Raw genomic sequence first — 19,449 nt, 5'->3', positions numbered from 1 at the left:
TAAAGCTGGTATCCATGCATAATTTAACTTTGGTCAACCTGTTTAGCTCCTTTTGGACCAAAAGTATAGTCAGATGCAAGCTTTTTACTACTACAATAGCACTGTACGTATAACATGGAGCAAAGTGCTCTACACTTCACACTCGTTTAGACAAAAGGCAAGCAACCTCTTCGTTTCTCTCGATGCTGCATATGATATATATAAACCTGGATTAATAACTTGCATGTCATGTTCATCTGATTGAGATGGGGTAGCTTGTGATCTGGAAAAAGGTTGCATCAAGACCATATCATCGGTAGGAGGGCCATGTGAATATTGGCTGGCATCAACGTACTTAGCGTGCATTAATTCTAATTTCTGATCCGAATCGTATGCACACTGACCATGCATCACAATCCATTTCGCATTTCCAGTTTAGTAGCATTCCTTGATCGGCTCATCGTATGGGACATACGATGACCTTTTTGCCATTTTTCTCCTAGGCATCATAATTATTTCTTTTCTAAAGAAAACGATCTACAATTTGGAACGGAGGGAGTACTCTGCTACTTTCAATTGATTTTTATTTGGGTTCCCATCGTACTTTTTAGGAGGCAAGTACATACACTAAAGGTTAGGCAACCTGATCGTTAGTACTAACAATGAATTCAAAGCTGAACCTTACTCCCAAGTGTTGGAACAAGAAAGAGGCATGAAACTAACACATCTATCACAAAAATGATAAGCTAGGGCCTGTTTTTAATTTCCAGAATGACAAACATATTACTCCAGTGTTATCGTTGGATGCTTGGATCGCTTAAAAGACAGTAATTGTCTCATGAATTATGTTTTTGAAAAATAGTAGAACATGGCATTTCTAGGAGCTGCCATTTGGACGGACAGGCATGGTGGCATTTTCTTTTCAGGTCACTTTACTTGAGAACGAAATCATGGCGAATTAACCGAGGGATTGGTCGGTTTGAACTGAGTAGGACAGGGAAAACTGAAAAGGAAATGAAACGAAGCAAAGTGGAGCTGGAGCCTTTTCCCTTCCCTCGGCAGAGACCAGAGGGGCGACAAGGAGAAACAAAATAAAAGGGCGCCTCTGCCTCTGCTCTCACGCACAACCTCCCCTCTCTGACACGAGACAACACACAACACCTGCGCCCACCCAAATCTCAGATCAAAACACCACACCGGAGGAGGAGCCAGGGATCCATTGCTTCAAGGCTTCGGAGCAATCCGGCCGCCGCAGGTACTCTCCCTCTCCTCCCCCTTGGCGATTTCCTTTTTCCATTTCTTCGGGGGTTGTTTTTGGATGAACAAGCCCCTTTCTCTCTCGCGTGTCCCGCCGGACTCTGCCGTCCGCGCGGCGCGCCCGTAGCCGCGTGCTTGGGACCCTGAGGTGCTGCGTCCATGGAGGGAGGACGAGCTACACCCGGACGGAGGTACTAGCGAGCTGCGGCGAGTGGCAACGGCGACGAGGGCCAGCGGTGAGGCTGCCTGGCTGTGAACTGTAAGCGCGCGCTTGTGTTCCACGCCACGGCAGTACGGCGCTAGCGCCTGCCTGCTCTGCTCTGCTCTTCGTACTCACCAACGCCGTCCAGACACGGCGCGTGCTGATCGCGAGTCGTTATCTGCCTGTCCGTCTGATACTGATATAGCATAGCGTGGCCTCTGCTTGTGCCGTGGTGGGCGTCTTGCTTTCCTTTGGGTTCCTGCCTGGTGGGTGTTTGATACAATGCCTAGGTAGCCAATGCTCGTTCATTTGAATTAGAGATGGGTGTTGATTCTACCTGGCGGAGTATTGCTTGCTCTTGTGATTCAGAGAATGCAAAAACTCAAACCACAAGTTACCTGTATCGTGAATCGACGTTGCCAATGAAAACACAAGCAACTTTTTCTATCGTTTATTCAACTTTTGTTATCCTTGTGTAATCACTTGACCTTTGCTAGAAATCTCAGGCCCAGTCATAACCTGCCAACTTACTTGCAAAAGCTGTATTGCTCTGTATAGATATATTTATGCGTACTGGATGAACTGCTCCGGTTACATTTCACATTGGTGCTCGCAGCACACTTTGATCCATGTATGGTGAATAGTCATCTGGTGTGATGTTTCCTGCTACATTTGCTCACGTATGATTAGTCACTTCACTTTCTGCAGTTCAAGCTTGGATTCTGGATCTGATGGTGTCAGTCTCTTGGAGATTGTAATTCAGCAAGCGTTGAATTGAAACTGTGCAAGTAGATATGACTTCTCTGAAGAAATCTGACAAGAAGGCGGCCCTCGACTTTGCAGCATGGAGTTTCAATGTTACTACATCCGTTGGAATCATCATGGTCAACAAAGCTTTAATGGCTACGTACGGATTCAGTTTTGGTACGTCTGTTCTTAACTGAGGATTTATTTTTCATCTTCAGTTCAGTCTCCTAATTCTTGTAACAGTGCTAACAAAAACTTCCTACCTAAATTTTATTTGAAGGAAAATGATTCATACTTCAATTCAAATGACGTATGCTCTTCTGTTAATAAAATTTTGATTTCAAATGCCAATGTACCAGAGTGTTCACCGTGTTTTCTTTCTTAGCTATTGAAGAATAATTTGAACACAAACCTATAAAGTGCCCTGACTATTGGGTGTTGCTGCTGAACCTGAAACCTACACTCTTATAGATTTCATTGGTGTATTTTGCAATGTGTCTGTTGTGCCTTAATGGCCTTAACCGAAGTAATGGAAGCATGATAACATTATGTAATTTCTTACTATATGTTACGTAGTTGCATATTCTGCACCTTCTCAACAAAATGTACACAAAGAACTTGAATATATCTCCTGACACGTCCTTAATTACATTTTTTTGCAGCCACAACATTAACTGGGCTCCATTTTGTGACTACCACATTGATGACAATAGTATTTCGGTGGTTAGGCCTGAGCCAGCCCTCCCACTTACCGCTAGCAGATCTGATTAAATTTGTGATATTTTCAAACTTGTCAATTGTTGGGATGAATGTGAGCTTGATGTGGAACTCTGTGGGCTTTTATCAGGTTAGTGGATTTTTCAGTAGCTAAACTCTGTGCCTTTAAATTGTTATTAACAGCTGAATTCATTATTTTCCCTTGTTCAGATTGCAAAGCTGTGCATGATACCTGCCTCATGTCTTCTGGAGGTTGTCTTTGATCATGTACATTATTCCCGGGACACAAAGCTGAGCATAATGGTTGTGCTCATAGGAGTTGCAGTTTGCACGGTTACTGATGTCAGTGTGAATGCAAGAGGTCTGATTGCGGCTGTTATAGCTGTTTGGAGCACAGCTTTCCAACAATACGTAAGTTTGATCACCTTCATATGCTGATTTCTTATATGTCAGCTCCCCAGTAAGATTGCTTGCCATAACTGATTGTTTGCTTCTGTTTGCAATGAGCTGCAAGATCGTTGGCAGTTGGCACACTTCATACCTTTCTAAAGGACAGTATTAAAATATGGCACTATAGTGACCATGATGCTTGTTAATTCTTCAAAATTATGAATAATCAGCAGTTGCTGATATAGCTCAATTTTTTTTCTAGACATTAGGATATAGATACTCACTGTACAATGTCCTCCTGATACCAATGCTTGTTCTTTACACAAGTTATAACTCATTTCCCTAAAGTGGACAGATGATTTCATTTAATTTCATGACTTTGGCATTCTTCTACTATTCGAGTGCCCATGCTGCCCAAGTGCCCAATATTTTCAGTAATTCTTTGTTGGCACGCTTTCAATCTCTCAAAAGACCAAGTATTAAACTATAGTGACATTGATGCTCCTTAGTTCTGCAAAGTTAATTAGCTCCTTTTTTCCTAGACGTTAGGATATAGCTACTCACCATGCCAGTATTGGTATTTTCCATGTTTGAACTATTAGATTGATACCATGTTCTCATGATACCATTGCACAACATATAATTCCATTTCCCAAATGTAAAAGTATGATTTCATTTAATTTACAACTTCGGCATTCTTATGCTATTTGAGTGCCCTTGCTGCCCAACAATTTCAGTAATTCTTCTAGTTGCACTGCATATGGAATTCATTCCTATCGTGCACCTGATTAAAAGGGGCACAATTCTGACTCTTTTGTAATTTCTACTCATTTTGCAGTATGTTCATTTTCTCCAAAAGAAGTACGCTCTGAATTCGTTCAACCTACTGGGCCACACTGCTCCAGCCCAAGCAGGGTCCCTCCTGCTAGTGGGACCATTTGTCGATTACTTGTTGACAGGCAAAAGGGTGGATCACTTCAATTTCTCATCTCTTGCTCTGGTAAGGGCAGTCTCATAAAACTGTTTCTATCTCTGATCATATGGCAATTTATGCTGCTGCTTCTCATCTATCGGAGATAAAATGGTGATTACCCTTCATTAAGCTGGTTGAGAATCACAACACCGCATATCCAATAGTTTATAAGTTTATTAGAACACTTATATGGTGGTTGTGTCGATGTTATGAAGAAAGTTTCACACTAGTTCAAGGGTGTCATTAGTTCCTGTGGCTGAAATTCCATCATGTACTGCTTGGTCTGCTAGCACTAAGTTCTACCAACTATGGCTTTCTTTAACTGTCATCCTTTTGCTGGATAAGAATCATTTGACTGTCATTTTTACCATAGCTTTTCCTTGGTCGTGCAGTTTTTCCTCACACTCTCATGCTTCATCGCCATCGGTGTTAATCTGAGTCAATTCATCTGCATCGGGCGGTTCTCTGCTGTATCCTTCCAAGTCCTGGGCCACATGAAGACCGTGCTTGTTCTGTCCCTTGGGTTCCTCTTCTTTGGCAAGGAGGGCCTGAACCTTCAGGTAGTCCTCGGGATGGTCCTCGCTGTTCTCGGAATGATCTGGTACGGAAACGCATCGGCTAAACCAGGAGGCAAAGAAAGGCGCAGCATCCTGCCGGTGAGGTCTACGAGTCTCAAGGGAAGTTCAGAAGAAACGGATGGTGCTGAGAAATAGTCTTGCTATCTGACTCCAACTGAGATGGGGGATTTTCCTGTGAGATTAAAATTTCTGGTGACGCTAGTATATCACAAAAATGGAAACTCTGGTCTTATGTTTGCCGCAGAAAGGGGAACTCTTATTCCCGTCTAGAAACTCAGGATCGTTATAGTTACAGGTATACAGTAGTAAAGATTCGTTTTCTGGCTCTGTGAATCGTTTGTAGCGAGCGGAATGACACATGTGACTATGTGAGGCTTCAAGACAGCTTTACCCGGGATATAGTGTTTTCATTTTTTTTTTTGTGGGAAAACATAGCCTTCTGTACGCCGTGCGAATTTGTTCTGATCACTGCATGAGGTTGTTGAATTGCAGTAACAAAGATTGAAGCTATAGGTGTTGACGGTTCGAATACGTCGTTTAAATTTTATACACAAACAATGATGGACATTCGTGCACTCTGTTTCATTTTCTAGCTAGCTAGCTACGGATAGAGCTGAATGATGGACATGAACCCCAGCAGAGGCTTTGCCACTCGCTCTCATTGCGCTCCTTGCTCGATGTTACCGCCATCATCAACAGATCCAACAGACCTGGGCTGGCTTCAAACATGGCCTTGCAAGGAGAACCAACAATTACGTCTATTATGATCACTTTCCCTCCACCAGCTGGTTTCTTGCATTGAGTTAGGATCAACACGCAGACCTCGTCACTCCAGTCTGTATGCTGCTGATGACATGAGGAAGGTCCAGCACCGAGCACCGCCGGTCCCTCCGGTCGACCAGCGAGCTCACGTCGGCAAACAGAGCTTCCCCGCGCCCGCCGGTGACGGCGAACTCCAGCGCGAGACGGCTGTCGGCTTCCATCCCAGCGTTGAACACCTCGTTGAAGCGCGTGTCGGAGCGCGCGGCGTCCCACGGGCCGGCGATGCAGACGAACGCCATCTTGAACGGCGTCTCCGCCGCCGCCACCCCGTCGTCCTCGGAAGTGAACCACGCCGGCAGGTGCTGCGCCGCCGCGACCTGGTACTTCCTCAGTTCCTCGTGTGGCGAGCCACCGACCGGGGGTGGACGGTATTCGAAATACCGTCCACCCCTTGGTCCTAGAGAACCACTAGAGGGAGCACGTGCGGCCCAGATCGTGGTCACGGTCAACGGTTGACTGGAAGACGCCGAGGGCGGGCGAGCCGGCCCAAGGGCGGCAGCCCTCGTGGGCTCGCCCCCACGGCGCGCACGACGTCGGCCGTGTCCGGTAACCTGGCAAAGACGCCGGCGAGCGCGTCGTCCGGAAGGGACGTGCCGTGGTCGGCGTACAAGTCCCCTTCCGTTACCCTCCGGCAGGAGCTCGCCGACGAGGGCGTGCCCCGCCTTGGCGCGGAGGCGGCGCTCAACGCCATCAATGACGGGTGATGCTGTACCAGGCCGGCTGCCACGGCGGCGCCGCCGCGCTGCGCCTGTCCAAGCACCTCGCCGAGAACAACCCCGGCGCCCGCGTCCTGGTGGTGTGCTCCAAGGTGATCCCGCTCTCGCTGCGGGGTCCCTCGGCGTCCCACGTCGGGAACCTCGTCGGGCAGGCCATCTTCGGCGAATGCGGCCGGCGCGGTGGTCGTGGGGACCAGCCCCGGCGCCGCCGGCGAGCGCGCCGCGTTCGAGCTGGCGTGGACGTCGCAGGAGATCGTGCCATGAGGCAGTACGGCAACACGCGGAGCTCGTACGTGATCCTGGTGATGGAGGAGATGCGGCGGAGGTCGGAGGAGCAGGGGCAGCGCACCGCCGGGGAAGGCCTGGAATGGGGGATCCTCCTCGGATTTGGACCTGCCCAACTGTAGTAGGAGTACACATTAAGGATTCATTCCGTCATCTTCCTTGGATTCGACACTGCTTTCTTCTTCGTTGGACAGTGCACAATTATGTCCTGATGCTTTATATACTCCACAGTATCGAATTTAAGTACTCTTGATGCTTTATTATAATCCTGCCGGCAAGTTTTTATGATTTTAACACCATATGTTCAATTCTGAAATATGTAAACATGAGCTTATGGAAACTATGACACCAGTCACTGATACTTTCTAAATAGATTGCCCAATACAGCACAATTATACATCGTAAATATATACCAGAGCATCGAACATCACGATAAGAAGACCATTAACATCAACAATGCAGAATACAGCAAAAAGCAAGATAGAAGATATTGTTGGAATGCGTGGCAGCAGCAACGACGCCCAGCAGCTCATGATATTCCATAGCTACATATATAGCCAGCAGCCCACATAGACTGATAGACGGGAACAGTGTATATACCGCAGTGAGTTGTAGCTTTGCTGATAATTATTTCATTGTTGCACTCACAAAACAGATACATACAGGTCATTTGAAGATAATATCTTCAAGACACCTTTAGCGGGTCAAAGTTAAAGATAATGCGTATTCCAAATACAACATGAATTTTTTTTTTCAACGATCAGCACAAAAAGACTAATTTCAGCTAAATCAAGAAGGGGAAAAAAAAGAGATGGCATGCCATTCTTGATGAAAAGGATAAAAAATGTTCAGTAAGAGCAATAACAATTCAACCATATCCCTCAGGACGCCAGATCTCAACAGTGCACATAGAAAGGCTGGTTCCTTCAACCTCCCAGCAGAGCAATGAGGAGGGAGCACCAACTGAAAGGGCGCTCAGATTACTAAAATGCTCATCATGGGGATACATGGAAATTCGGAAAATGGATCACAACATACAATGGGAAAAACATCAACAAGATACAAGGGAAAAAGGAAAGAGACATTCTGCCAACATGTCACAATGCAATTGCCGATTTCATCTATTTTATCGGCTGTGCAGAACATTCTGAAATTTGAATGGAGCGGAATGCATCTCGACTTATTTGCAGATAAACCTTTTCCCTTTTGAAGTCATAGAACTTCCAATGGGGTAGGCCAGGAAAATTTGATCAAACATGATTAGTCGTGTCAGCAGATAAACATGTGCCATTTCATAGAATTTGACATTTTTAACTAAATAGCATGATAAATACAGAAGAATCCAGTTTCAGAAAGAAGATAACATGAAATCAGGCTATAAATGAAGAAGGAAATATGGACAAATATTGCATTTCCAAGCACATCAACCATCTCAAGATACATATAAAAACAATGAATTTCCTGTTTGTCATATCAATGTCAACTACACATCCATTATTTTTTATGATGACGGTTGGCTGATGTCATAACAATAATACCATGTAAACCAGTCCAACTAATACATGCGACTACCACCGACCTGATGCCACTCTATCTCGAAGCAACATATCTCTCTCCTCTTTCATCTTATTCGCAATCTCAATTACCTTTGGGTTATAGAAACGGTCCATAACATACTTCTTTTCCTCTGCTTGTATTTCTTTGATGGCACTTGGGTATGGGTTTGGTGGTGCACTTGGGTATTACATCTGCTACAGCCATCACATAATCTTCACTGACTCCTTGTTCTTTCAACTCCAAGACACGCCAAGCAAAAACTCGCGCTGGTGGTGGATCAAATCCACTTATCCTGAAAAGATTGGATGTGTATTAAAATTCATGTTCAAAAAGAGATAAATTTAAATAAGAGCACCACTTCTGTGAGGAAACAAAATCCCAAAAAAGTAGAAAAACAATCGAACATTTTGTCCTTCCTTTAAAAAACTTGGAGTCTTAAATACATGTGTACCATTTGAATTATACAGTGTTGCAGTATGTTCTTATAAGGAAACCACATAAAACACGAGAAGGAACAGTATACTATTTCAACTACAGTGCTGCAGCAGTAAATTTTTATAAGGAAATCGCATAACATATGAGAAGGAACTTACTTGATTGCATCGTGGTAGAGCGAATCTGGATGCTTCTTGAAGAACTTCTTTACGTACACATCCTCTGGCAGCTCAATCTTCTTGACCTTTCCATCGACACGAGGAAATGTCACTGGAGGTGCCCTAATGAACAAATCTCATGTTTCAATTGACCAGCAAGCAATATGTCAAACAAAAGAAAGGTAGCATGCATTGATATACTGCATCTTCAGTTTACAAATTTCTAGCCTCACGATGCAGAATAATGCAAACCCTTTGACAACAGAAATTATAATAAAGCCGTAGGAACTACACAAATCACAGCAATACACAATACCATGCCGTTCTGGGTGATTGACGAGTAGGTAATTAAAAATCAATCGTGTTTCATCACAGAATCACAACAATTCAATTCACAGATCCGTGGATGAGCAACCAAATGAATCGTCTATGATGTCTAGCAGTGCTTTGTCGACATAATCAGCTACGCGCAGCACAGTTTACGTGTGGATCTGACACCCAATCGCGGCGAGAAGGGTAGATTAATAGAGAAATGCAGGCGGAAATGCAGATACACAGCTAGGGATATGGAGATGCGGGGGTAGGGTAGGAGTGCACTGACTCTTCCATGGCCTTGAGCCATTTGGGGGCGGGCTTGGCGAGACCCTTCACCAGCTTCCGCGTCTTGGTCAGCAGGTCACCGCGCATGTACGACGTCTCCCTCCTCTCGTGCCCGAGGACCTCCCCGTCGGAGAGACTGCGGCCGCGCCGGCGCCGCCGCAACTGGTGAAGTCTGGAGACCTCCGACGCAGGGTGTGCGCTGCTGCTCTTCCTCCTCGTTAGGTCAGGTCCATCACATACATGGGCTTTGCAGAGAAAGAGCCCAAACGAGCCCAGTAACGCCTTGTAGGGCAATAATGCCTTTGGTCGAAAAGGCCCAGTAACGTTTACGCCTACGATTCTTTGCCCTTTCTGTGAAAGAAAACGTAAGGCAGCTGAGGGAATGTGCTTCTTAAACCTAGCGAGGAAACGCCTGGCAAAAGCAAAACCCCCCAGGATCCATCCTCCATTGCCGCTGCAGTGCCATCCTGCCATGGCTGTGGCGTCCGCCCTTGCGCTCCTCCTCGCGCCCCGGCCCGTCCCGGCGAGGCCCACATCACCTCATCTCCAATCCCGCCGCCTCGCTCTTCCTCCTCCCCGACCGGCCACCCTCTCCGCCCCAGCCGCCACCTACCCGCGCAAGGCCGGGCGCCTCCAGCAGCTCAACGCCGCCTCCTGCTGCAGCAATTCCGCTCCGGCTGCAGGCACCGCTGGAGGAAGCGCTACTGGCGTAAAGGATTGGCGGTTCTTCTTGGCATGGTAATTTGATTCTGCGTTCAGTACTTCTTATGCTCTGCCTGCCTGTAGGCTGTAGCTGCTGGCTCGCTGACGCCCAATTCAGAATCCGAGTGTACCAATTTCAAACTGGGATGTATGCATTGTAGGTACTTGATGTCTCTCGATAAGAACCCGATTGCAACTAAGGCGGTCACTTCTGCTGTCCTAACACTGGCCGGGGACCTCATCTGCCAGGTATCTTTGCAGCATTTGGCTCAATCTGATGCAATGTAGCATGGAATTCGTAATGACTTTCTGGCAGCTTAGTACTACTATGTTACTGTGTTACTGTTTGTTTTGTAGACCTCGAAACTGTCAGATTTTATGGTCCATATAATTGAAGCACTGGAATCGCTATCATAATCCCAACTTGCTTCAACCTAATTGTGCTCGGATTTTTTTCCCAGTGCAAAACGGTTGTAGAACTGAAATTTTGTTCCCAATCATGACAGTATCTGAATTATCTGAAGTTATTTTGGTTCGCTACTGTAATATATAATTACTTCTGGCCTTTGATGGGGTAGGTTCTCCTATGGAACTTGAAATACGAAAATTCTCAGACAAGCAAACTGTTATAGATTCCTATTGTACTATGTAATAACACTGATATTGTTACCAGCTTTGTGAAATCACCTTTAATGTATGCATGCCAAAAATGAAAATGAGACAAAAGAAATGAACAGCTAGGCAAATGAAAATAACCTACAAAGTTCAAACCATTGTTGGCATAGGGGATTGCAGCAAGAAGTGTGTGGCAGAAGTGATTGGAAAACATGCCTAGCATTTTCATTTGTATGAAATTGTTATGGTTGGAAACTTGCCTTGATGACTCATTGAAGTGCTTTTTATCCTACACTTATGATATCGCTATTGTTTCTACTTAAACACCAAAATGTTTAGTCCTAAATATACTTTTCTTTCTGTTCCAGCTTGTAATTGATCGAGTTCCAGCACTTGATTTAAGGAGAACATTTGTATTCACATTTTTGGGACTTGCCCTCGTGGGGCCAACTTTACATGTCTGGTAATCTTTTCTGAGCTGCAGAAGTAATATATCAGTATGTAGTGCAGCCAACATTCTCTGCCACTGCTATTTGTTTTATATTTATTCTTCATATCAGGTACCTTTATTTGAGTAAATTAGTGACAATCAGCGGAGCATCAGGTGCCATTGCTCGCCTTTTACTTGATCAGGTTTGCATTTTTTTTCCTCTCTCCTTTGCAACCCCAAGGAAATATACTGTAGTCATGAAATATTCTTGCGTGTCTTTCAGTTTCTCTGTTTCTAAAACTATTGTATTTTCTTTTGATACTCTTTTAATCTTCTCCTGCTCAGTTCATTTTCTCTCCCATTTTCATCGGCATTTTTATGAGCTTACTAGTCACCTTGGAGGGAAAGCCCTCTCTTGTAGTGCCACAGCTTAAGCAGGTGAGCTGAACCTTTCCATATTCTTTTACCCTCGGGTACGCATGCATAAACTCTTTCCTGGCTATCTAATTTTCATTTCTGACATCTACAGGAGTGGTTATCATCAGTGTTGGCAAATTGGCAATTATGGATACCGTTTCAGTTTCTGAATTTTTACTTTGTTCCTCAGAAGTTTCAGGTCTTTGAAGATGCTCATTTTCACAAGTTTTTCTATTAGCATGCTTTGTGCATTGCCCTTGCCAACTTACTGCCTTTTTTTCAGGTGCTTGCTGCTAATTTTGTAGCCCTTGCATGGAACGTGATTTTGTCATTTAAGGCTCACAAGGAGGTTATTGTGAAATAGGTACTGTTAGCCTATCTCAGATTAATTTGTTGCAGTGATAGTCACATTATTTGCTGACTCCATACCGTTATAACAAAAAGGTAGTAAACACGAAAGTTGGTATGACGTGTCCTTTTATTGACTCGTTGAGTGTGGTTATTCATCATTTCCTACAGATGGCTGTCGGGCGAGCAATTTTCCCTAGAACAGTATATCTGTGATAGTGCATGCACATATTTCTCTTTCCTGATTACTTAATGGTAGGTGCTGCATCTCAATTTCATGTTCCATTCACGGAGTAAAATAATAATGAAATCTTCTGTACATCAATCTGCACTACCGATTTCATGTGTTAACTTTTAGGAACTTATGGTTTATGATGTTTGATTTGTTTATGATGAGACATATATGTTGCGTGTGATTTTCTCAAATCCAAGTATGGCATATGTTCTCATAGGTCATTAAAATTGAGCGTGTCGGATGTTTTCTCTCACAGACATTGAAACTGATGTGCACTATATGATGATATGCATCATGGAAGTAGCTGGAATAGTGGACCAGCATCCACCAAAGTGTTTTATAGATTTAGGAATACGCTGTCCTTTCATCCTGGACTCCACTAAGACGTGTTTGAACTGTGACTGTATCAAATTTTTTCTTGCTTTTTTGTTCCTACTATCAAATAAAATAGGGAGATAAGGTTCGCATGCTAATCCCCTTAACAAATGGTTATTGTTCCTTGGCTTATCTTTTCTGCCACCCGAAAGCAACCTTGTGGACTTGTTCTGAAGTTATTGTCACTTGTCATCCCAAAAGTCAGAGTGTCAGACCATGATAACTTCCTATGCCTTTTGCAATTCAACATGACGTTGATTGATGCCAAAGATGTTTTTTGTTCTTTTGCATCTTGTGGCTAACCTTGGCATCTAGATAGAAGCCTCTGTGTGCGTGGTCAAAATGTTGTTCCCTTGGCTTTGTATGGTCTGACTTGATTGCCAGCATCACAAACTGTATTGCACATTGCGGATTTTATGTCAATTTTACTGTGGTGATTAAACGTCTCACTATTTGTCTCCCATCCCGAACTCCAATAAGACGTGTTTTAATAGTAGTTAGTGAAATGAAAGGGTTAAAGAGAGGAGGTGGCAGTAGTGATTGTGTATGCCTCTGAGCTTCTCTTCCCTTTTCCTTTTGGCCAGCCCAGGTCTGTTTCTCTTTGCTTTATTCCATGACAATGAGCTTTCATTCCTGGACCTATTTTTCTGCCACCCAGGGAAGCAAGCAGCACTGTGGATGACTTGTGACTGCTGGTTGTAACTTGACCTCCAAAGTCAGACCTTTCAGCTTCCACCTTTAGCAATTTATAATACGAACCTGACTGATGCCAGAAGATACCTTTTATTCTTTTGCAAAAAGTCTTAAAAATCAAAGAGATGGATGTGGTCAAAATATTGCTGTTCCGGATTACATTCTTCCATGGCTTATGGCTGGCAGCACTATAAACGCATTGTGTGAGCAGTATTAGTTTATTTTCTTTCTGTATTCGAACTTAAGAATTAGTAGGTCGTTTTATATTCCATTAATTACGATATCACTTATTACTTGATCGTTGACTGATCCCCTGCTCCTTGTTACTATCTTTGGGGTTTCAGTGTATTTAGGTGGTGATGAGGAATGTAGCGGCCGACCAGAGCGATTATTGGGTCCTGGGAGAGATGAAGGCAGGTTACTGGTGTAGGAAAATGTTAGATTGTAAATTGTGGTGCCGGAGGGCGGCGTTCTGATCAAAGTTGAAACTGAATATAGTATCATGGTGATGACATGTTTCTATGTATACTATATCCTGGAGGATCCTCCTTGTAGGTGTGTTGTGAACTTGTGATGGAGCCATGGCCGGGCAGTGTTGCCTCCAAGGAAGTAGATAGATTTTCGGTGCTCGTGGTAGTCGCCAGTAGTTTGGATTTTGGAAAACGAATGTCAGGCCTTCCGGCGGCACCAATGCCTCGTATCCCCTAGTGCAGGTGCATGGCTGCATGGGTTGGCCCGTCACTTGAGTGATGACGTAGCGTGCATGCTGGAACTACATAAACATTGCCGATGGGGCACCATGCATCTAGACGTTGCAGCCATGGACTGCCGTTGGTATCAGCATCAGCGACGTTTCAAGTTGAAGGCATGCTGCTCGAGTTCAGGTATTGTGAGACGACACTGCTACTTGCTGCTCCTGCTCCTCTTGGTGGCGGTGGCTGACGCAGCGGGTGGTGGCGGCGGCCAGGGCCACATGATCGGGCTGCCCAACTGCACCACCGTCTGCGGCGGCGTGAGCGTGCCCTACCCCTTCGGCATGGAGCCCGGCTGCTACCTGGACGGGTTCAGGGTCGCCTGCGTCGCCACCGGCCTCACGCCGTGGCTGCTCCCCTGGTTCGGCAATGACACGTCCGACGCCATCACCCGCATCTCGCTGAACCCCCCCACCGTTTATCTTTCGAGCGGGTCCTGGCCCAGCCAGACGATCCCGGAGCCAAGCACAGGGCCAGGGCCGGGCTGCCACTTGTTCTACAAGCGGCAGGACTGGGAGGTGGGATCCAGCGCGCTGCAGGGACGACGACGACACCCTGGTTCCAAGACATGCCCCCGGGACTTGGGCAGCAGGGCGTGCCACAGCAGCCACAGCACCTGCAGGGCCACCGCAGTGCCGAGGTACAACCACACCACCGGCTACGTATGCAACTGTCACCGTGGTTACCAAGGCAACCCTTACCTTACCCGCGGATGCCAAGGTAGTAAAACTTCTTTTAGCTTATATATTTGATTTTTTTCCCTTCTTCTTCTTCATCGGTGCAAATTAATAATACAACAACACGATTATATATTGCCCTGACCTGAATAAAATTTTGACATCATTGCTTGTTAGATATCAACGAGTGCATGCTTCCAAATAATTGCTTTGGCAATTGTACAAATTTACCTGGCACCTACTTATGCCAGTGTCCCAAGGGAACCATAGGCAACCCATACACTCAAAATGGTTGCGTGGAACTACATCAAAATACAGGTAATAAGTAGTCCATGCTACATCTCCATAACTTAAAAACCATATAAATCTATATTGACTCCATTATCTCTTTCTTGTTGTTTAGTTAGGACATCAACATGGTCTCAACAAACACGTTTGACCATTAATATCGTTTTTTTTCGCATCTGCTTTCAAGTAAAAAGGGTTGAGATAAAAAAAACTTATTTGACATCGAATTAGTTAGTTTTCATGATGACAAATGGATTCCTACCATTGACCCACGGATGATATCATGGGCCCACCTATTATATGCATGAAGGCCGATGGTTGGGTCCCTGGTAATTAACAAAGTTGTAGTTTTCTTGTCAAAATAGTTGTAGGTTTTTATAATGGGAATCCAAAAATCAGTCTTGTCCAACACGTACGCGTAAAGATTGTTAAATTTATTCTTCAAAATTAAATCTGACAATTTTTTGGTGTCACCCATTTCAGAGCTAATCGTTGGCCTAGGTGTTGGAAGTGGTGCAATGCTTCCATTTCTAATCATTGGAACCACATTTATAATCCGTAAAATCAAGACACGGAGGAAGAAAAAGATGAGACAAAGGTTCTTCAAGCAAAACCGTGGGCAGTTGCTACAACAATTGGTATGTCAAAGCGGAAACATAGCCGAGAGAATGATTGTCGTCACTTTGGGAAGAACTAGAGAAAGCAACTAACAACTTTGATAGAACTCGTGAACTTGGTGGAGGAGCGCATGGGCACAGTGTACAAGGGAATTTTATCAAGTCTACATGTTGTGGCAATTAAGAAGTCAAAGATAGTGGTACAGAGAGAAATTGATGAGTTCATAAATGAGGTTGCTATCCTTTCTCAGATAAACCATAGAAATATCGTGAAACTTCATGGGTGTTGCCTTGAGACAGAAGTTCCTCTTCTTGTTTATGAGTTCGTTTCCAATGGCACCCTCTACGATCATCTTCATGTCGATGGTCCGATATCACTGCCATGGAAAGATAGATTGAGGATTGCAGTTGAAGCTGCTAGGGCTCTTGCATATCTCCACTCGCTAGTTTCAATGCCAATAATCCATAGGGATGTCAAGTCTCCGAATATACTTCTAGATTCTAATTTAACCGTGAAGTTGTCGGACTTTGGAGCTTCAAGGTACATTCCGATTGATCAAACCGGGGTGGATACAACTGTGCAAGGAACATTTGGATACTTGGATCCTATGTACTATAGTACAGGACACCTTACTGACAGGAGCGACGTCTACAGTTTCGGTGTGATTCTCATAGAGTTGCTAACAAGAAAGAAGCCAGTTTCTTATAGATCACCTGAGGGCGATGGACTTGTAAACCATTTTTCCAATTCAGTGCCAGAAGGCAAATTGGTCCGCATATTGGATCCACAGGTTCTGAAGGAGGGGGGCGGGGAAGTTGTCGATATCTCTCTGCTAGCAGCCATGTGCGTCAAGTTTGTGAGCAAGGACCGCCCAACAATGAGACAAGTGGAACTGACGTTGGAAAGCATTCATGCAGCAAAGGAGAATGCTTCGAGTGACGATCTGACAGATGAATCAGAGGAGAGTTACGTTGGAGCGAATGGCTTGTCTGTTGGGGGGGAAAGCGGCGTGGATGCTGCGAGAAGCCATGATTGTCTGTATGGGCCTGTTTGGCGGCTGGCTCCAGGGTGTTAAGTTTAGCATCCATCACATCGGATGTTTAGATACCAATTAGAAGTATTAAATATATGTTATAAAACTAATTGTACAGATGGAGTGTAATTGGCGAGACGAATCTTTTAAGCCTAATTAGTCCATGATTTGACAATGTGGTGCTACAGTAACCATTTACTAATGATGGATTAATTAGGCTTAATAGATTCGTCTTGCGAATTAGCACAGGGTTCTACAATTAGCTTCTAATTAGTATCCGAACATCTGATATGATACTGTGAAAATTTAGCACCTCATGTCCAAACACCCTGTCCGGCGCCCGTTGACGTAAGAATCAAAACCACACGAGCTGAGCCTGAGCTACACAGTTGCTGGAACTGTAAGGTTGGCATCCGTTCAGTTCATGGTCTCTGGCTGTCGGTACGAACTCCGACCGAGACAGCAACCAAAGCATCGATCGCTTTGCTTGCTCTTTTTCCTTGGTCTTCTCTGTGAGTATGTACACTGCTGACTGCTGTCATAGTTTACCTTTGGCAGCAGCTAGCATCAGGTTAGTTTTAGCCTTTTTTTTAGACTTTCTTCTTCATCCATCGCTCGCTTTTGTGTTACGGTCAGTCGGTCGGAAAACTAGAACAGCAACCTCAATACTCGTGATTAGTACGTACGTGGATACTTACATGCGCCACAATAATGCCGCAGAAAGGAGACTGAAAGCAAGAGCAAGAGCATGGCCATTCACCCCATGAGACTATGAGAGTAGTCCTAGTCCTAGTCGCCACCTGCATTTCATTTCGTTTGATGATGATGACGTTTAAGCGTGGCAACACAGACAGCAGACTCATCATTCCCGCCATCGAACAGAGCTTCCGGTAGATGATGGATCCATTTCATATTCAATTCTCAAGGACGTGCTGACTACTCTTGCTCTGACATGTCGCTGTCCAATTCCATCAGTTTAGCTTCGTCTCCACGTATCGTAGGTCCTAAGCAGCCTGTTTAACATGCTATTAATAACAGCAATTCACGCTTTAATATTTATTTTATTTTCGATTACCCTGTTATTAAGCTGAATAATGAATGCACTGATCGTGATCGAAACCCATCCTAATTAACGACAGAAGCGAGACATGACAATTGGTTGCTCTCTCCTGTTGGCGTTGTTCATTCATTCCAAGTAAAAGCAACAAGATCTTCCTTTGGGGGGAGAGAGAAATCGGAGAAGTAATTAGCTGCTACCGCTGTTGCTGTTGCTGCTGTAGTTGCTAGCCCCGCCGGCCTCCGTCCGATCCACCGCAGGCGCCGGCGCCGGCGCGGCCGGGCCAGCGCACGGCGCGTCCGTCCGCGCCGCCGCTCCGGGCGCGGCGAGCAGGAACGCCGACGTGTCCAGCGTCGGCAGCATCATCGCGCCGGATGCAGTGCCAGAGCGGTAGGGCGCCGGTCGGCAGAGCGTCTCCGGAGGCGCAGGAGGAGGAGGCATAGGCAGGTCGTCGGCGCCGGTGACCTGGTGCACCATGCGGCGGAAGCTGGCGGGGTTGGCGGCGATGTAGGTGGTGGGCAGCTTCCGCGACGGGCGCGGGCGCCGCTTGGCCACGCGGCGCGTTCCCGCGGGGCGGAGGTTTTGGTGGTGGTTTGGCGGCGCGGCGGTGGCGGGCGTCGGGGTGGGAGCGAAGTCGCGGAGGAGCTGGCGGTGGCGATTGTTGTCATCGGCAAGGACGGGGAGCCATGGCGGCGGCGCCGAGGCGGAAGGGGAGGGTGACGGGCCGAGACCGCGGGCGGCGGAGTCCATGTGCACGGCGGCGGTCATGAGCATCCCGTGCTGAGTGGTGGGTTTGGTGGAGCAGTGTGTGGCTGAAGGATTTGGCTTGTGGCGAGCGGGAGGGAGGTGGAGCTGATGAGGCGAAGCGGGCGGTTTATATGGGCGGTGTAGGAGGTAGAAAAGTCAAGGCACGGCAGCAGCGCCACCCACGTCAGCACAGCACGCTGCTGGTCCCACGCTGGCAGTGGGGGACAACTTGATCTTCAGCTTCTGCTACGGATGCTTCTAGTTTAAAAGAAGGCTGATAAAATAAAAAAATTAAATACACCAACAGCTCTCAGAACGAACTTGTCCTGACGTTCCACTTAAGTTCACGAACTCGTAAAATCGAAATCTGCCACCTTGACGTGGCCTGCTAACGAAGAATACAGGCTCCTCATCGATCATCACGGGTTGAAACTTAAAAGCATGCGTTCTGACGGGTTCAAGTATACGCACCCCATGCATTCACTTCACGGGTTAATTACATATACATGCATGAGATCCAAGTCTTTGACCATATTATTATTGAAACAAGCGCAAAGCCTTGTGCTACCTCTTGATCTACATCGTGAACCATCACACGCCACAATATAGCTAGCCAGTGTGCTTCAATATAGTATTCATTTGTACTCGTAGCCTCTCTGACCTCGTGTCAAACTGTCAGTCAAAGTACGCGCGCAATGCAACTGCGGCTTTCAATGATTTTTTTTTTTGGAATTTGACAAAGCACACCATCAAACCACCACTCGATCGTCAGTGCCCAAGTAAACTAGGTGCTTCCATCAACCCATATGATCATTTTTGTTTAATTATCAAAGTTAGTCAACTTTAATTAATCTAGCTGGCAGTAGTATACACATATATGCCGCGTGTCCCTTTTTATCATGGTCCAACACGTTAGCTGCTACCAGTAGTAGCACATTGATTGATCCCGCGCCATTGCCATGCCACGGTCAATGTCTTTTGCTGAGGACGGCCCGGGAGCTCAAGGTCAAACGGCCGGTTCCTGCCTGCCTACCTACACACTACAC

The 19,449-nt window shown here is 45.7% G+C and overlaps 4 protein-coding genes and 1 pseudogene across 5 annotated transcripts; 3 read left to right on the top strand and 2 right to left on the bottom strand.

The window, feature by feature from the left end:
* The first annotated feature begins 1,061 nt into the window (after positions 1–1,061).
* On the top strand, positions 1,062–5,265 carry LOC101765350 (UDP-rhamnose/UDP-galactose transporter 5). Of its 2 annotated transcripts, none has more exons than XM_004977394.3 (6): positions 1,062–1,234; positions 2,147–2,362; positions 2,848–3,032; positions 3,113–3,313; positions 4,131–4,292; positions 4,658–5,265. In XM_004977394.3, the coding sequence occupies exons 2-6, from the start codon at positions 2,233–2,235 to the stop codon at positions 4,976–4,978; spliced, it is 999 nt and encodes a 332-aa protein (XP_004977451.1). In that variant the 5' UTR covers positions 1,062–1,234; positions 2,147–2,232; the 3' UTR covers positions 4,979–5,265. The 2 variants fall into 2 exon arrangements, with proteins under 2 accessions (XP_004977451.1, XP_022683706.1); XM_022827971.1 differs by lacking the exon at positions 1,062–1,234 and adding an exon at positions 1,296–1,472.
* A 2,783-nt stretch (positions 5,266–8,048) lies between these two features.
* LOC101764421 lies at positions 8,049–9,653 on the bottom strand (annotated as a pseudogene).
* Positions 9,654–9,769: 116 nt separating this feature from the next.
* LOC101764954 (protein sym-1) lies at positions 9,770–13,860 on the top strand. Its single transcript, XM_004977393.3, has 9 exons — positions 9,770–9,821; positions 9,852–10,154; positions 10,280–10,367; positions 11,102–11,196; positions 11,294–11,366; positions 11,509–11,601; positions 11,693–11,779; positions 11,864–11,944; positions 13,576–13,860. The coding sequence occupies exons 1-8, from the start codon at positions 9,799–9,801 to the stop codon at positions 11,942–11,944; spliced, it is 843 nt and encodes a 280-aa protein (XP_004977450.2). The 5' UTR covers positions 9,770–9,798; the 3' UTR covers positions 13,576–13,860.
* A 1,643-nt stretch (positions 13,861–15,503) lies between these two features.
* LOC101764011 (wall-associated receptor kinase 3-like) lies at positions 15,504–16,641 on the top strand. The gene has a single exon (XM_022828575.1). The coding sequence runs from the start codon at positions 15,697–15,699 to the stop codon at positions 16,639–16,641; it is 945 nt and encodes a 314-aa protein (XP_022684310.1). The 5' UTR covers positions 15,504–15,696.
* Positions 16,642–17,647: 1,006 nt separating this feature from the next.
* Positions 17,648–18,499, bottom strand: LOC101764540 (predicted GPI-anchored protein 58). The gene has a single exon (XM_004977392.3). It carries the CDS (start codon positions 18,428–18,430, stop codon positions 17,846–17,848), a length of 585 nt encoding a protein of 194 aa, XP_004977449.1. The 5' UTR covers positions 18,431–18,499; the 3' UTR covers positions 17,648–17,845.
* Between the last annotated feature and the right edge of the window lie 950 nt (positions 18,500–19,449).

Source organism: Setaria italica, chromosome VII (assembly GCF_000263155.2).
Source record: "Setaria italica strain Yugu1 chromosome VII, Setaria_italica_v2.0, whole genome shotgun sequence".
Lineage (NCBI taxonomy): Eukaryota > Viridiplantae > Streptophyta > Magnoliopsida > Poales > Poaceae > Setaria > Setaria italica.
This window is presented reverse-complemented; position numbering and strand designations above follow the sequence as displayed.

What these genes read in the sequence shown, in the direction of transcription:
- LOC101764954 (XM_004977393.3), top strand. Translation starts at nt 9,799, where the DNA reads ATGTGCTTCTTAAACCTAGCGAG. An exon ending in TGGCGGTTCTTCTTGGCATG is followed by an intron (nt 10,155 to 10,279) that starts GTAATTTGATTC and finishes TATGCATTGTAG; the next exon opens with GTACTTGATGTCTCTCGATA. An exon ending in GGGCCAACTTTACATGTCTG is followed by an intron (nt 11,197 to 11,293) that starts GTAATCTTTTCT and finishes TCTTCATATCAG; the next exon opens with GTACCTTTATTTGAGTAAAT.
- LOC101764540 (XM_004977392.3), bottom strand. Translation starts at nt 18,430, where the DNA reads ATGCTCATGACCGCCGCCGTGCACATGGACTCCGCCGCCCGCGGTCTC.
- LOC101765350 (XM_004977394.3), top strand. Translation starts at nt 2,233, where the DNA reads ATGACTTCTCTGAAGAAATCTGACAAGAAGGCGGCCCTCGACTTTGCA. An exon ending in TACGTACGGATTCAGTTTTG is followed by an intron (nt 2,363 to 2,847) that starts GTACGTCTGTTC and finishes ATTTTTTTGCAG; the next exon opens with CCACAACATTAACTGGGCTC. An exon ending in ATTTCTCATCTCTTGCTCTG is followed by an intron (nt 4,293 to 4,657) that starts GTAAGGGCAGTC and finishes TTGGTCGTGCAG; the next exon opens with TTTTTCCTCACACTCTCATG.
- LOC101764011 (XM_022828575.1), top strand. Translation starts at nt 15,697, where the DNA reads ATGGGCACAGTGTACAAGGGAATTTTATCAAGTCTACATGTTGTGGCA.